Raw genomic sequence first — 16,368 nt, 5'->3', positions numbered from 1 at the left:
ATCTGCCTTCAGCTCAGGTTGTGATCCCAGGGTCCTGTGATTGTGTCCCACATCGGGTTTCCTGCAGGGATCCTGCTTCTTCCTCTGCCCATTCTCTGCCTCTCTCTCTGTGTCTCTCATGAATAAATAAATAAAATCTTAAAAAAAAGAAGAAAATAATTTGCATTTAAGCTAAATCTTCCATTCTTTTTTTTTTCTTTTTCTCTTGTGATTGAGGAAAGAGTTAACCCCCTCCCCCAACCCCAACATACACACCAGCACATCATTATTGACAGACACCAATGAGACAAGAATTAAATAAGGAAAACACTTCAGGAGATCTTGGAGAGGTCTTGCTGAGAGTGAGTGTCCTTGGCCTTGCTGTGTCCTTACTGCTTGCTAACCAGATGGCTTTCTGGAGCCTTTAAACTATGGCAGTGCCTGGAGCTTCTAGAAAGGTGCAGATACCGACACAGGCAAGTGTCTAATGACTTTCATTTCACTTCCCTGCTCCAATTATCACAAAACAGAGGACCTGTTTTCCATATCATCACATCTGATTGGTATGCTAAACTTCATCCAAATTCAAGGAGCACACCCTGGTGAGATTTACACTTTTTTTTTCTTAAGTAATTTACTGCTTCCTTCTCCTGCAAGTCTAGTAAACCAAACAACAATGGACTGGGGGGGAGAGAAGCAATTGTTCTCATCTTTAAAATAAGAAACAACATGTTTTGGCATAAAGCAGCACTAACTTGCTACTGTAAACATCAGCAATCCTGCACAGACAGCTGCGCGCTGATGGCGCCCCCCACCCAGGGAAATGTGCACACAGTTCAGACATACACACTGGGCCCAGGCAGCAACAATGGAGAATAGGACCTGAGGCCCTTTCCCAGGTTTTATCTTTGGCAGGCATCAATGTCGAATGTAGTAAGTCAGCTGCTAACTTCTCTCAGAAAGAGTCTGGCTTCCTCTGTTTGTATGGAATTTCCTCCAAGTGTGAGGCTGGAGAGACCCAAGTTCACAGAGAACAACAGTGTGGGACGGCGTTAATGTCACCTGTCTTTCCTTGTCTGCTCTGTTCTTGGGGAATAACACACTTCAAGCAATACGAAACAAGGCCAAATAACTTGAGAGCAATAGTTTTTCATTCTCAAAGACTTTCATGAAAATGTATACCTATATATTATTTAAAAAGGACAGGAAATGCCAGACTTGTTGATGCCCTCCAAGCCAAGTCAAATACTTGAAAAATGAAAAAGTTGTGCTGGAAACGGTCATCAACAAGATTTTCTTTTCTTTTTCTTTTTTTTTTTTTAATTTTTAAATTAAATTAAATTTATTTTATTTTTTATTAACAAGATTTTCAAACTCATAAGTGTCATTATTGTTTGTGGAGGCTGAACACAGACATTGGGCTTTTGAGGGCTAACAAAAATTAGAAAGCAGCGCTTGGGTTTTGCACACTCTTACTTGAAAATAGTATGTCAGTCTTATGAGAATGATGAAGAGATATTGGAAGGAATCAATTATTGAAGCACAGATTCACAGATCTTACGCTAGAAGATGCCTTTTTTTTTTTTTTTTGAAGATTTTATTTATTCCAGAGAGACACACAGAGAGGCAGAGACACAAGCAGAGGGAGAAGCAGGTTCCCTGTCGGGAGCCCGATAGGGGACTCCATCCCAGGACCCCAGGGTCATGACCTGAGCTGAAGGCAGAGGCTCAACCACTGAACCACCCAGGGGTCCTGCCAGAAGATACTTTAGACATCATCTAGTCCAGTGGCTGTAAGCCATAGGGCACATCACGTTACATGGGGAGAGGAGGGTGGAGGGTGATTGTTAAAGCACAGATTACAGGACCCGCTTCAGAGTTTCTGATATGGTAGGTCCTTGTTGGGGCCAGAGAATTTAGAGTTTAAACAACTTCTCCGATGATGTGGATGCTGTTGGTCTGGGGACCACACTTTGATCACTTCTGGTCTAGTCAGTGTCCAGTGTCATTTTATAGTTGAGTCAAATGAGTCTTGAAGAAGCCAAGTAAGTGTTTGGCCATGTTGTTAGGCCCTGTTCCTGTCCAAGATAAAGTCCTCCACTTGAGTACATGATATTACCTTCCCTCAAGGACATTGTTTTAATAATTGTCCCTTCTCTTAGCATCAACATCTCATGTCGTTAACTTTCTAGTTAATTATGTTAGCATATAAACATTCTGTAATAGGGGTGCCTGGGGGGCTTGCCTCTCTCTGTGTCTCTCATGAATAAATAGATAAAATCTTTAAAAAAAAGTTCTGTAATAGTGTCTGTCTTAAAAACACCATTCCCTGAGCTCACATCCTATTATTCCAGCTATACTCTACAGAAAATCTCTTCAGGGGGGCTGTCTGTCGTCATTGTCCATTTTCTTTTCCCATTCTCTCTTGAACTCACTCTAGTCTGGCTCTCATCATCTCATCTTACTAAACAGCTCTTTTTTTTTTAAGATTTTATTTATTTATTCATGAGACACACACACACACACACACACACACACACACACACACACACAGAGAGAGAGAGAATGAGAGAGAGAGAGAGAGAGAAAGAGGCAGAGGGAGAAGCAGGCTCTATGCAGGGAGCCAGACATGGGACTCGATCCCAGGTCTCCAGGATCACGTCCTGGACTGAAGGCGGCGCCAAACCGCTGAGCCACCGGGGCTGCCCTAAAACAGCTTTTTAAAAGGCACCAGTGACCTTCATATTGCCAGATACAATGTTTCGTTGTTGGGTTTTGTCTAGCTGGTCTCAGCAGCAGCAGTGATTACTGTCTTGAGACTCCTTTGGCTTTGGGATACTCTCTCCAATCTCCTTTTAGCTCACTAGCTGCTCTCTCTCAACAGTTTTTATCAATTCTTCCTCCTTTCTCTTATTTCTATCATTGGAATTCCCCAGGGCTCAGTCTTTAGACATTTATTTCTTTATTTATTTATTTATTTATTTATTTATTTATTTTAGACCTTCTCTTTATCTACACTCACTTCTGAGGTGTTCTTATTCTGGAATATTGTTTATTCAGTGATAATTCACAAATTTATGTCTCCAGCCTGGTCCTCTCTCCTACACTTTAAAGGCAGTCTTCACTTTGCATAGTGTGGAGCCATTACAGTGACCATGCAAGCTGAAACTGTGCAAAGTGTTCTTAATAATCAATGGGAAAAATTATGATATTTTGGGGAACCTTCAAAATTTTATCAAAAATTAAAAACTCTTAATATCAGTTATAAATATCAGTATAGGGAAATGAAAAAATAAAGATTTATATTTAGAAACTAATAGTTCATTAGTTTAAAACATTAGAAAGATTGAGAAATGTTTTAATTCTTTCTAAGAATTAAAGAATCTCAAGAGTAACTGAACCGTACTTACCTTCTTCCTTTTGTTTAACATAATATGGAACAGGGATCCCTGGGTGGCGCAGCGGTTTGGCGCCTGCCTTTGACTCAGGGCGCGATCCTGGAGAACCGGGATCGAATCCCACGTCAGGCTCCCGATGCATGGAGCCTGTTTCTCACTCTGCCTGTGTCTCTGCCTCTCTCTCTCTCTCTGTGACTGTCATAAATAAAAAAAAAAAAAAAAAAAAACAAAAAAAACATAATATGGAACAAGCATCTTTTCTGTGCCTTGGAGAATTATCCCAGTTTTTTCTAAGTTTGAATTAGCTTCTTGTATTTTAGTCTTTGTAAAGACTATCTAAGAGATTCTCTAATGTGAAGTGTTTTGCCAGTATTACCCCCTGATCATGATGTGCATTTGTTATAAGCCTGGTGGTTTGTGGGCTGGGGAAGCAGTGGCATTGTACATTCTGCAGTTACTCATAGTTGAATATACTGAGGTTGCTAGAATTTGGACCATACTGTTGGAGGATTGATGTTATCTTATGGAATCATGGTAATGGAAAAGTGAGCATAATTTTGGAATGGTACAGAGAGAGGACTGCCTGCATTCAGTTGCCTACTTGGACATACCCACTTGTTTAATAATAAATATCTTATACATGAAATTACCTAAATGGTACTTTTAATTTTCTCCAACTGCAAGGCTGCAATCCTCCCCTCTCGTTAAATGACAACTCCATTCTTCTCTTTGTTTAGGTCAGAAAACTTGGAGTAATTTTTGACTCTTTGCTTTCTCTTATACTGCATAGCCAACCCAGCAGCCCATCTTGTCAACTCTAGGTTCAAAGTATAATTAGATTCCTACTATTTCTCGGGAGTCCCACTATTATAGCCCTCCTGTGGCCCAGTATCAAGTCTTGCCTACCTTCTTAACTAGCCTCCTCAATTCTACCCCGGTGCCACTGCATTTATTCTCCACTGCAGTCAGAATGAGCATTTAAAAAGGTTAAGTTGATCATGTGACTCCTCTGCTCAAAATCCTTCAATAGCACCATGTTTCAATCAGAGTAAAAGCTAAAGTTCTATGATGATGTCCAAGGCCCTATGTTACCTCCCTTTTAAGGCTGCCTCTCTGACCTCTCTTCTTTCATATTCTTCCCACCTCATTCTGCTCTAGCTTCACTGGCCTCCTTGCCATTCCTTGGGCAAGCCAAACATGCTTTGCCTCAATGTCTTGGCGTTTGTTTCACCCCTCTCTCTGGTGTGTTTCTTCCACATGACTCTATGCAAATACCACATTTTATAACCCACGCTATAGAAAATAATATCTGTTCTTCCACTCCGCTGAGCCTCCCAGGCGTCACCTCTTCCACTCCTTATTTGACAATCCTTTATTCCCTTATATTGTTTTGATTTTTTCCCCATAGCTCCTGTCACTATCCAACATATTATGTATTTATTTGTACATTTTCCCTACAACTAAGTTGTAAGTTTCACAAGGGCAGAGATTTGGTCTGTTTGTTTAGAACATTAACCCTAGAGCTTAGAACAGTGCCTGGATCATAGTAGGTCCTCCACAAATATTTGTTGAATGCATAGATGATGAATATTGCTGGTTTGTGGCAATTCTGAAGAACCATATCTCCAATTATGGCTTGTTCTAAAGGAGACCTGGTCTGGAGTGATGATGAGCAAGGCAGTGCCTTTAGTTTGTTCTAAGTGCAGATGCAGGACTGTTCTGGAAGTATAAAATTTTATTGAAAACATTTTAATGGAAGATAGTTTTTGTCTACAAAGCATGCACATCTTGTCTGGAAGCTTCTGTTCATCCTTTTGACAACAAATGCACTGTATTAAATCTGAAGAGTGATTTTTTTTGTATGTAAATAAGTTGAAACAGTTATTCTTTATAATTTGGCTATTTTTGTTTTCATTTTTTTAATGATGAGAAAAATGAAAGGAGGTAAAAAGAAATGCTAAAAACCCTGGAGTTGATCATATGTGTCAGGATCATGGTGCAAAGGACTGAAGGAAAAAGAATCAGGTAGGAACCTGGAAATATGGTGTTGGATTGGATTGGATTGGTCTTCCTTTGGAGGTTATATCAGACCCCTCTTATGTAGATATCCTCTTAGACCCCTCTTTTTATTCCAGCCATTGCAGGGGTCACCAGTTGCATGCATGTGTAACTCGACAACACCGTACCTTAGTCTCACATTTATTTCTTACTCTCAGACACAGAGTTTCTCTGCCTACATTAAGTGGGTTGCCTGCAGAAATATACTTGGGCATTCTGGAGCACAAATGTAGATGTGAGGGCATCCCTTGATTCATGGAGAATAGAAATTGCTAGATAAACATTCCTGTCTTTCATTTCTTGGGAGAACATTTCTGAGATGCATTCTTCATGGTTTTCTTAGAGGGTTCCAGGGGGACCAAGCCTCAGTTGCACACAGTGATGAGGAACTTGACTGACTTCTTCTCTTCTGTCTTGTACTCTTCACAGTCTCCCTCTCTGGCTCCTTGGGATCACAGCTAAAAATAAAATACCTGTACACAGACCTTATCATAGACTCTGCTTTTGGGGGAGCCTAGAATAAGAGATCATCCAGAAAGCCTTTTTTGAACACTTTTGTTCTAATTCCTGAAGGGACCACACTTTCTATAAACATACTTATTTATCTCTGAGAGGTTCCCTCTTCTCTCAAAGACCTCTAATAGTTCTCTTGGCCTGTATAATAAAGATCCAGATTCTTATTATAGAAATCGAAGCAAGATATGCAACACGTTGACCCTACCTACTGGAAAAAGTCTAAACTGGTCTTGTTTTCCCTAAATATGTCATCCATATTTTTGCCCCTGTGTGTGTGTTTTCTCCTAAGGATTAACTCAAGTCTCAAATTCTTCTAGAACCTTCCCAAACCACTTAGATTACAAGTATCCTGCCTCCTATTCACCCTTTCTGTACTCTTTGTTTGGACCACCCATTTGGTACTCATGCCATGCTGCCTTAAATTATTATTTATCTCTTTATTTATATGTTCAGGCTCAACTTTATTATAATCATCTGTGGGAATAGATTGTATCTTATAATTCAATATCTCCAGTAGTACCTCACACAATGCCTTGAACAATAAATGCTACTGATGCTAAGATTGACATTGTGGTGACATGATCTGAATCAGTGTTTATCAAAGTGTATTCACGGGGTATTAATAGTCATTATAAGAACAAAAGTTTTCTGTGTTCAGATAATTTGGGAAACCTTGGGGGACTTCTCTGGGTCTTGATATTAATCAACTTTCACTGCAATTCTCTAAAAGGAAAATAATACGCGATTTTCCCTAACTTACTTGGCCACAGAAATTTTTTTATGAAGCATTACCTTAGTCAAATCTCTTGAAATGCATATTTAAACTATTTCTTTTTTTTTTTAATTTTTTTTATTTTTATTTTTTTTTATTTAAACTATTTCTAATACATAAATACATAGATTGTCTATACTATGTAGAAATCTAGGGCAGAGTGGGGATATAGGGGATGGATGCAGGTTTCAGAAGGAAACACTATATGGTATGAGAGAAGCTTACAATGTACGTAGAGTCAAAATATTCACATCCTAAAAATCACTAATGAACACATGTCAGGGATTGTCAACAGTGCAAATTGAGTATATATAAACTGATGAGATACATAAAACAGGAATAATAAAATTTGGATAGGAGCAATCTGGTCTTCAGGAGGTATACATGGTTATGAGTTCTCTTGCAAATATAAGTTCTGGAAGCTTGCTTTGGTATGCCAAAGTGGGAATACAGATTAGTCTCACCTAAAGGATCATTGCTTCATATACCAATCATTTCACATTTCTCAGGTCCATTCCTTACCTTTCTTCCACAAACTCCATTTTTCTGACTTCCTTTTTAAGTGAGTTTGTCTTATGAGAGACTCTGGAAGGAGAATGGAGGGCAGAAGAAGGGAGAACAGAGTCTCTCCCTCTATGTCTCTCCCTTTCTTTGCTTCTGAGAGTGTTTTTACAGTTTTCAGCAGAGGCTACATCTTTTCTGAGGCTTCTAGGTTCTGTTAACACCTCCTTCTCTAGCCTTTTATATTATTTATTTTAATTTTTATTCTTTTAGAGAGAGCGAGCTGGAAAAAGGGGCAGAGGGAGAGAGAGAAGATATTAAGCAGGGCTTGATGTGGGGCTGGATCTTACGACCCTGAGATCATGACCTGAGCCAAAATCAAGAGTTGGCCATGTAACCGACTGAGCCACCCAGGTGCCCCAGTAGCCTTCTGCCTCTAGATCTGGTAGTCGTTTCCAGTTTGGTTAATTTCTGGGTTGCTTCACCACCCCTCCTTTGTTTTATCAATGTTTCTATCTTTTATGTAACCAATTCCCTATTTTAAATTTTCTTTGCTGAAATACTTGGAATGTTTCTATTTTCCTCCCTAGCCTTTGAGTGAAATGCTACATGTTTACATGTTGCATCTCTTTTTGACTATGCAACATTCAGGGCAATGCCTCATGTCTCTTTTCATCACTTTATTGTGTCAGACACATGAAGATACTTAATCTTTACTGAAAAAAATGCATGACCATTTCTTTTTTACCTTAAATTTGTTTATATTTCTACAAAATTTTGGAATATTTATGTGTTATATTTGAATGCCCAAAAAGGAAATTCTTTCTATGAATAAATTGAGCATAGGGGAGAACTAGTTAAGGGCTCAGGACTTTTTTTCATTCCTAAGCCATTAGAGAGAATAATTTCATTAGGTCAATTCTCCTTAAGGGGAGAAGACTTTATTTTGATTGTTCTCTTTGTTTCATATCCCTAAGCCTTAGCCTTTGGAGGCCATCACCTCCAAACAGGTTAGAAGGAGGAGACACCTCAAGAAAGCAGAGGATATTCTTATCTTTAAATTTCTAAAAATACAGCAGTGCTTCACCTTGGGCAGGTGGGCTCATTTCTATAGTTGTAATTCCTTAGAATGGTATAATTTCACTTTATGCTTAGCAAGTTGATATCTAATCACTTTTTGTTTAACAATGATGAATATTTTTTTTTTCTTTGATACTTCCTCACTTTATTAAGGTTAACAGGATACTTGTAACATCTAAACATTTACTCTAGGTATTCAGTGACATTTAAATTCTGAATTACCTTCCCATAATTAAGTTTCTTTAGGCACATTGGTTTGTATTTTATAGAAAACACTTATCTTTAGGTCACAAACAGGAAAGAGTATAATTTGCAAATGTTACAAAGATGATACCAAATCTCAGCTAACCTCTTTCCCAAATTGCAACCACTGTTAGTATTTAATGAAAACAGAGCCCCCAAATAATTGCTTAAACATTATCACTGTATGATTGTGGTGACTAAGAAATCCCTGAAAAAGCAGTAAGCCATGATTACTGGAAAGCTCAGAACACTAGCAAGGCTTAATTGCAAAGTATTTAACAGAAGGCCACAAATTGTGTTTTCCTAAGAGGAGCTAGGACCTATGGATGTCATTTAGTAATGCATTGGAATGGCATTGCCTAGTGCGAGTGTTGCACAAAAACTCCAGGTCACCTCTTCTTTATCATTATTTTGGATAAGCTTCCACAATCATAGCATGACCCTGCCCACCAGCTGCACAGGCAGCCACTAAGCCATACTGGCCTCCCTCCTTCCGTAATCTGTTGGCAGCTGCCATAACCAACCGGCAGCCAGTAGCTCCAAATGGGTGTCCCAGGGACAGCGATCCACCCCAGTTGTTAAACTCCAGAGGAGGTGACCCAACCTTGGTTTTTCTACCCATGTAGTTTTGTGCAAACCAATCAGAATCCATGGCTTTAAAATTAGCCAAAATCTGACCTGAGAATGCTTCATGAAATTCAAAAGCATCAATATCATTCAGTGTTAATCCTGCTTTTTCCAGAACTTTTGGAGTGGCATATGTTGGTCCAAGTAAAAGTTGATCTTTTGGATCTTGAGACACATATACAAAATCCCTCAAATACACCTTGGGCTTATAACCCATGGCCAGAGCTTTTTCCTCTGCCATAATCAGCATTACAGATGTGCCATCGGTCAGGAAAGAAGAATTTGCAGCTGTCACCGTGCCATAGGGCTTGATGAATGCAGGTTTTAGTTTGGCCATTTGCTCCAGAGAAGAAGGACGAATGCCATTATCTTTGGTAACTGTATCTTTTCCCGGTACTTTGAAGGGTACAATATCAGACAGGAGTCCTTCATCCTGTGCCTTCTTGGCAAGGCTGTGCGAACGCAGTGTGTACTCATCCTGGTCCGCTTGAGAAACAGCAAAGGCAGCGGCTAGCCGGTCTGCAGAGTGGCCCATGGTCTCACTGGTGGAGAACTCGGCCACGGCAGGGAGCTCAGGTGACAGGAAATTCAATCTGAATTTTGAGAGTAAAGATAGTCGTTGACCCAGAGTCTTGGCCTTATTGAGATCAAGCAGCATTTTCCTTGAATGACGAATAGGGACATCAGACATTAACTCTACACCACCTGCCACAACCACATCACACTGCCCAGAAGCGATCAAGCCAACACCTGTGGTCATGGCTTGGTTGGCAGAGATGCAGGCCATGGTGACAGTGTGAGCAGGAGTCTTATCAGAGAAGCCAGCTCCAAGGGCAGCCTCTCTAGCCACATTGCTAGTTTTCACTTCCTGTATAACTGTGCCAAAGATGATATAATCAACAACATCCTTTGGGACATTGGTCCGGTGCAACAAACCCGAAAGTGCTGCTCTAGCCAAATCATGTGGCATCAGGTCCTTATATGAAGTGCCTGACTGCAAAAACGGAATGCGAACACCATCCACTACCACAATATTCCTTATGTTGGGTTTGGCTAAGGTTTTCTTTGATTTGGTCTGTGCAGCTGGGGCAGCTCGTAGCTGGGAGGAACAGCTCAGAGGTCTTACAGAAAATCGGAGGGCCCATGTTGATGCATTAGGAAGATTTTTAAATGTGTAAGTCAAGATGGAAGTCATTCTGAAATCTCAGCTCCGTCCTCTCGAGCTCCCCGCGGGCACGGAAGGTTCGGACTCCAGCCAACAATGATGAATATTTAGGCATATCAGGAGGTAGAGAAATCAAGAAATAGACTAGAAGAGCTTTCAAGGACCCTTGTAATTCATTTGGACTAAGAATAAATTTCAATTTCCTCCTGCTAATTTAGAGAATCTGTGGCATATCCTAGCCTACACTGGACTATAGACTGTCTCCTTAATATGACTATCACTCAAAAATTTAAGAGACTCTGTATTAACGTTCTCCAGAAAAACACAATTAACAAGGTCTATCTATCTATCTATCTATCTATCTATCTATCTATCTATCTATCATCTATCTATCTATCTAGATATATAGAAAGAGATTTATTACTAGGGATTAGCTCATATGATTATGGAGACTGAGAGGTCAATGATCTGCCATCTGCAAGCTGGGGGCCCCAGAAAGCTGATGGTGCAGTCTAGTCCAAACCCAAAGTTCTGAGAACCAGGGAAGCAAATGGTGTAAGTTGGATTGTGTTTATTGTTTGTTGTAGCTCTAGGTGCCAGAGGTGCATTTTTCTTCCCTATTAACTTCAGTCTTCCCTAAGTATTCCTCCTTAGAAAGATTCTGTCTTGAGGTTCTTTAGCTCTAGGCCACTGTTAGTTATTACACTGAGCCCTTTGTGTGGAATTAGTGAGGGTAAAATGTCTATATTTAAATTAAATTAAATTAAATCTGAATTCTATCATCTTATTACTAAACCCCAATATTTTCTTGGGCTTATGTCCCTGGGCTGTGACCTTCACAGGTGTTTCTTAACTATTCCCTTTCTCCCTTAGGTGAGACAGGAAGGCCAGAGGAGGTGTTTACAAAAATCAAGTGTAAGGAAAAACTGTTTTGAGCATCATTTTATATTGTCTTCTCTTATAAGCAGTGATGGAACCACAGGTGTTGAAAAGAGTGAGAAGAACAAGACTTTTGGGAGATCCAACTTTGGAAGCTGGAGAAAGGCTAGAGATGCTGGGATTGCCCCAAACAGATTTCTGGAGCAAGACCATGGTGGCTCGGGTGATATGTGGTCATGTTAACTGACTCTTGTTTCCTCAGTGGGTTAAAAGAATGAACAGGAAAGTCTTGGATTGGGAGACGAAATGTGGGTGAAACTACAGGAAGGCGCAGATGATTCAAGGACTAGGATAGAATGAATGAGTCAACTAGACAGAAACCACAAGTTATATAAAGCATGGTCAGTGAATTAAACTACATTTAGGTGCAGTGAGTGACCATGTACATCAACTATAACAAAAATTGGTGTGTGTGTGTGTGTGTGTGTGTGTGTGTGTGTGACCAGTAGAAACCAGCTCATTAGAGTATATCAAACTTAGATCCATCCTGGCCATTTTTGTAGCTTTGACATTTGACATGCAGGGTGAGAAGTATATAACTAAGAACTTTTCCCAACAGCTGAGCATACCAGATATTTAAATGTTTTTTGTTGCATTTCATGATCCTAAATTAGCAACTAATATGCCCAACTGACACCTTCAATTCAGCTATAAGCTATATTCTGTTTCTCCCCTAACTCACTGTACCTCATTCTTCCCTTTTGAATGGCCCAAATGTGATGATATTATTATTAATAACCAGCCCAGTGTGGTAAGGTCAAGAGCAGGAAAATGTACGGCTCCATAGTTTTTCTTTTTTTTTTAAAACATTTTATTTATTCATGAGAGATACAGAGACAGAGGAAGAGACATAAGAGAGACATAAGGAGAGGGAGAAGCAAGCTCCCTGTTGGGAGCCCAAAGTGGGATTCAATCCCAGGAAACCTGGGATCACGACCTGAGCCAAAGGCAGGTGCTCAATCACTGAGCCACCCAGGTTCCCCTCCATAGCTTTTCAAATAGTTTGTTTTTTATATTGGAAAAATTCTGTTCAGGCTCATTGTTTTGTGATTATTTCTGATATACTGGCCAATTTTAAGATTTATTTACATTTTAGTAAGGTAGTTTTCCTCTTTAGAAGGAGCAGATTATACTGTGGTGAAGAAACCACATAATGGAGGGAGAACAGAGTAAAATAAATGGAAAGGGCTAGTTCTGGGATATAAGGACATACTGTATAAGGGAATTGAAACAAAATAAAGCAAAACAACATACTTTCTTGTTCTTTGAGTTTTGTAAGCAGATAAATGGTCATGGACACAACTGCTTCAGAGCCTTGTGCTTGAACTTTGCTTAAGATTTGTTTAGTCACGTGGTGTTGGAATAAGATGTGGCCATTCATTCAAAATATTAAGGGCCTACTATGTGTCAGACACAGTTCTAGGCTCTAGGCATATAGCAATGAAGAAAACACAACAAAAATTCCCTGTTTACAAAGAATCTACATCTCATGGATGGGAGGGAAAACAACAGTAAAATAAATAATATATTGAATGATGGTACGTGCTATGGGAAAAAATTAAGTAGAAAAAAGGAAGAGAGGGCTGGGATGGGGTTACTTTTTTTTTTTTTTTTAATTTGCAATTTTAAGTTGGTTGAGGAAACTTTCTCTGATTAGGTGATATTTACACAAATACCAGAGGGCGATATGGGAGTGAACCATGGCTCCATGGAGGGAGAGTGTTGTTAGTATAAAATTCCAAAGTCAGGAGCATTCCTTAAATGTCAGGGAAACAGAAAGCAGATCTGTGACTGGAGAAGCATTAGAGAAAGAGTAGAAAGATATGAAATCAGAAAAGTTTTAGGTGCCAGGTCATGGAAGGCCTTGTAAGTCAATATAGGGACTGTCTTTTACTCTAAGTGAGATAGGGCTATTGGAGAATTTTGAGCAAAGAGGGGGCATGAAATGACTTATTTTAAAAACTCACTCTTCTATGTTATGGGTATACTTTGGAGGTACAAGGCAAGAAGCTACTGGCAGCTTCCAGGAAGGACTCATGGAGAGCAGTAGTGGAGGTGGTAAAAGGATTCACATTCTGGATGCACTTCAAAGACAGAGCTGACAAAATTTCCTGACAAATAGGATATAGAATGTGAGAGGAGAGGAATCAACAATGACTCCAAGTTTTTAGCTTGAGCAACTGTAAGGAAAGAGTTGCATCTCTTGAGGTGGGGAAACAGAATCACAACAGGTGTAGAGGAATGATAGTGAGCTTGGTTTGGCCTCCAAATGTTAAGGTGTTGGGAAGATGAAGAACTAGCAGATGACAATCAAAAAGGACAGCCAGAGAGGTAGCAGGGAAATGGAGAGAATGTGGTGCTCCAAAAAGATGAAGTAAAGAAGGTATTTCAAGGAGGAGGGATTGATCAACTGTCACCTGTTCAGATAATTCAAGTAAAATGAAGACAGAGAACAGATTTGGGGATTTAGCCATGGAGAATACGGGCAAGTCTGACAATCCTGGTGCCCATGATCACGTAAGATAATACTTTAAGCAGGAAAAGAAAAATAAGCTGCATATGATTCCAGGTTGAGAAAGGAGGAAATGGGGTCATTGTCCAAAGATTGAAGTCTATTTGATAAGTTATCTATACAGTTAAGGTGTGACTTTGGCCCTATCTCGTCTCCATGCTCAACCACAGCTCATTAATTATGGTCCAAGTTTGCTAGTGAGTTCAGGGATGGGGTTCATGCCCTCATCATGTAACCGTGAACCTGTGCCCAAAATGACTTAGATTTTGTCATGATGAAAACAAACATAATGGTCACCACTAAACTGAAATATCAAAGCCTGAGAATTGCTGGCCTGAGAGAACAATGTTGGCACTGGATTTTTTTTTTTTTCCAAAGGAAAGCCACATTCCACAACTATCTTTAAGTCTGTGGAAGTCAAAATTCTTAAAAATAGAGAAAAAGAAAAACTGCCAATCAAAATGCGAAGGATAGATTAGATGGCTTTTGCTTAATTAGTGAAGCTCTGTCAAAATTAGTGAGATTCTGATAAGAATGGACATTCCTCACTAGCATAATCATCAACTGCCATTTGAAATTCAGGAAGTGTTGTACAGTGAGTGAATAAATGAAATGAATCAATGAATAAGTTTCCTTAGTTGCCTTTCAGGAGCTTTCTCTGATGAATCTAACCACTTATTAATCATTATTTCTTGTTCTTTTGGCCCTACCAACTCAACTCTAAAGTCCTTGAGGATGATTTTTTTTTTTGAGGATGATATTATAGCATTTATTTCTTTATATTTCTTATAACACTTAGTTCAGTATTAGAGCTATTACTTAATGTGTTCGGGTTCTCCAGAGACACAAAACCAATAGAATATACATATATGTAAAAGGAGATTTATTTTAGGACTTGGCTCACACAGTTATGAAGGCTGAAAAGCTGTCTGCAGCCTGGAGAACAGGAAGGCTGGAAGTGTGATTTAGTCTGAGTCCAAAGACCCAAGAACCAGGAGCACCAATGTCCTGTTTGATGAATGAACCAGGGCAGGAAAAGATGGATGTCTCAGATCACACAGAGAGCAAGTTCACCCTTCCTCTATGTTTTGTTCTATTCAGGCCCACAAGGGTTGGGAGTTGCCCACACAGATTGATGAGGGCATTTTCTTTACTCAGTCTATCCTTTCAAGTGCTAACTTCTTCTGGAAACACCATCAAACACTTTCAGAAATAATTGATCATGAGCTATCTGGGCATCCTTTAGCCGAGTCAAGTGACATAAAAAATTAACCAGCACAGGCCCCATTTAGTTAACCATATTTCAAAAAAGGTAGAACCACAACAAATAAACAAAATCCCATTACCTCCCTAATGATGAAAACTAATAGGTTGGAAAGCCTCGTGGGTATATGAATTCACCACATCTCAAGCTTAAGTTGCTTAAAAATTTTTTTTACAGGTTGAAAAAAATCTCAAACTTCTCAGTAGTGATACCTACCCTTAACTAAATAAATATAAAGAGGGAAAATAGCGGCTAAATATTTTTAGTGAAGAAATTAAGGCAGAGAAGACTATCTAGAGTGTGTGTGTGGTAGCAGCATTAAAAAACCTCAAATTCCTGACTCCCTTCCTTTGCTGACAATGCACCAAAGTCTCAACCATTCCTATACCCAACTTCCCTTCAGAATATTCTTGTTCTTTCTGTCATGTTTTTGACTCTTTGAAACCCTCATCTTTTCTACGTACCTCTATTCTTCTAGACTAGCATTTTTCAGAGTATGTTCCTTGGATTGCTCTGAAGATGCTCTTTATTTATAAGAAAGTTTGGGAGCCACTCTCTTGGTTTATCTGGTCCACCTGGCTTTATTTCATTTCCCACCAGGCCTGAATTTCACTGATAATCATAATAATGTCCTCAATTCCTTTTACTCCTTGCATATTCCATCTCATCTGCCCAATCAATCTGTCACTTTAGGTGAATTCTTCTTCTAGTGTCTGTGTTCTGCTCTCTGTTTTAGGGATATAGCTGGAGAAAACTGTATGGCCAATCAGATTGGCATTAATACAAACTCCAACGAGGCATTCCATAATGCTCAGAAACCTTCTGATTTGCCCTTGGTCAGCTTGTTTTCTTTTTCCCCACAGCAGCTATTTTAAAATGTACTACTTTCTTTAGGAATTCTGTCCCCTTTTGTTCTTTTCATTCTCAGCCAGCAGTGTTCACAGTCTTCTCCTCTTCCAAGAGAAAATAGAGACCATCATCAGAAAGGCATTCTCTCTGTTCTCTTCCTGTCTCCCTTAGAGGTTTCCTGGAGCAGATCCTATCCTGTTGTAGGAAGAAGTATCTGCCTTATTTTAAGGTATTTCTTTCCCCTCTATCCTGAGTCTCATTTCCTCCCACTTTTATATATCTTTCATTTCTCTCTTGTATTAGCTCTTTCTCCTCTAGATGTAAAAATGTCCACAACTTAAGAAATAACTTCCCTCACTTTCACTATCTCATTCTTTTCTGTCACCGTTTTCTTCTATTATCTCAATTCCCTTTAATTTCTTAATCTGGCTTCTACCTCCAGTGCAATTCTTTTTTTCTGAAAAC

At 39.4% G+C, this 16,368-nt stretch overlaps 1 protein-coding gene across 1 annotated transcript; it reads right to left on the bottom strand.

The window, feature by feature from the left end:
* Positions 1-8,515: 8,515 nt before the first annotated feature.
* Positions 8,516-10,424, bottom strand: LOC121490697 (trifunctional enzyme subunit beta, mitochondrial-like). The gene has a single exon (XM_041754609.1). The coding sequence runs from the start codon at positions 10,367-10,369 to the stop codon at positions 8,954-8,956; it is 1,416 nt and encodes a 471-aa protein (XP_041610543.1). The 5' UTR covers positions 10,370-10,424; the 3' UTR covers positions 8,516-8,953.
* Positions 10,425-16,368: the final 5,944 nt, after the last annotated feature.

The sequence above is a fragment of the Vulpes lagopus genome, chromosome 1 (assembly GCF_018345385.1).
Source record: "Vulpes lagopus strain Blue_001 chromosome 1, ASM1834538v1, whole genome shotgun sequence".
NCBI lineage: Eukaryota > Metazoa > Chordata > Mammalia > Carnivora > Canidae > Vulpes > Vulpes lagopus.
The sequence above is the reverse complement of the archived record's forward strand: the minus strand, read 5'-3'. Positions and strand labels throughout refer to the sequence as shown.

What these genes read in the sequence shown, in the direction of transcription:
- LOC121490697 (XM_041754609.1), bottom strand. Translation starts at nt 10,369, where the DNA reads ATGACTTCCATCTTGACTTACACATTTAAAAATCTTCCTAATGCATCA.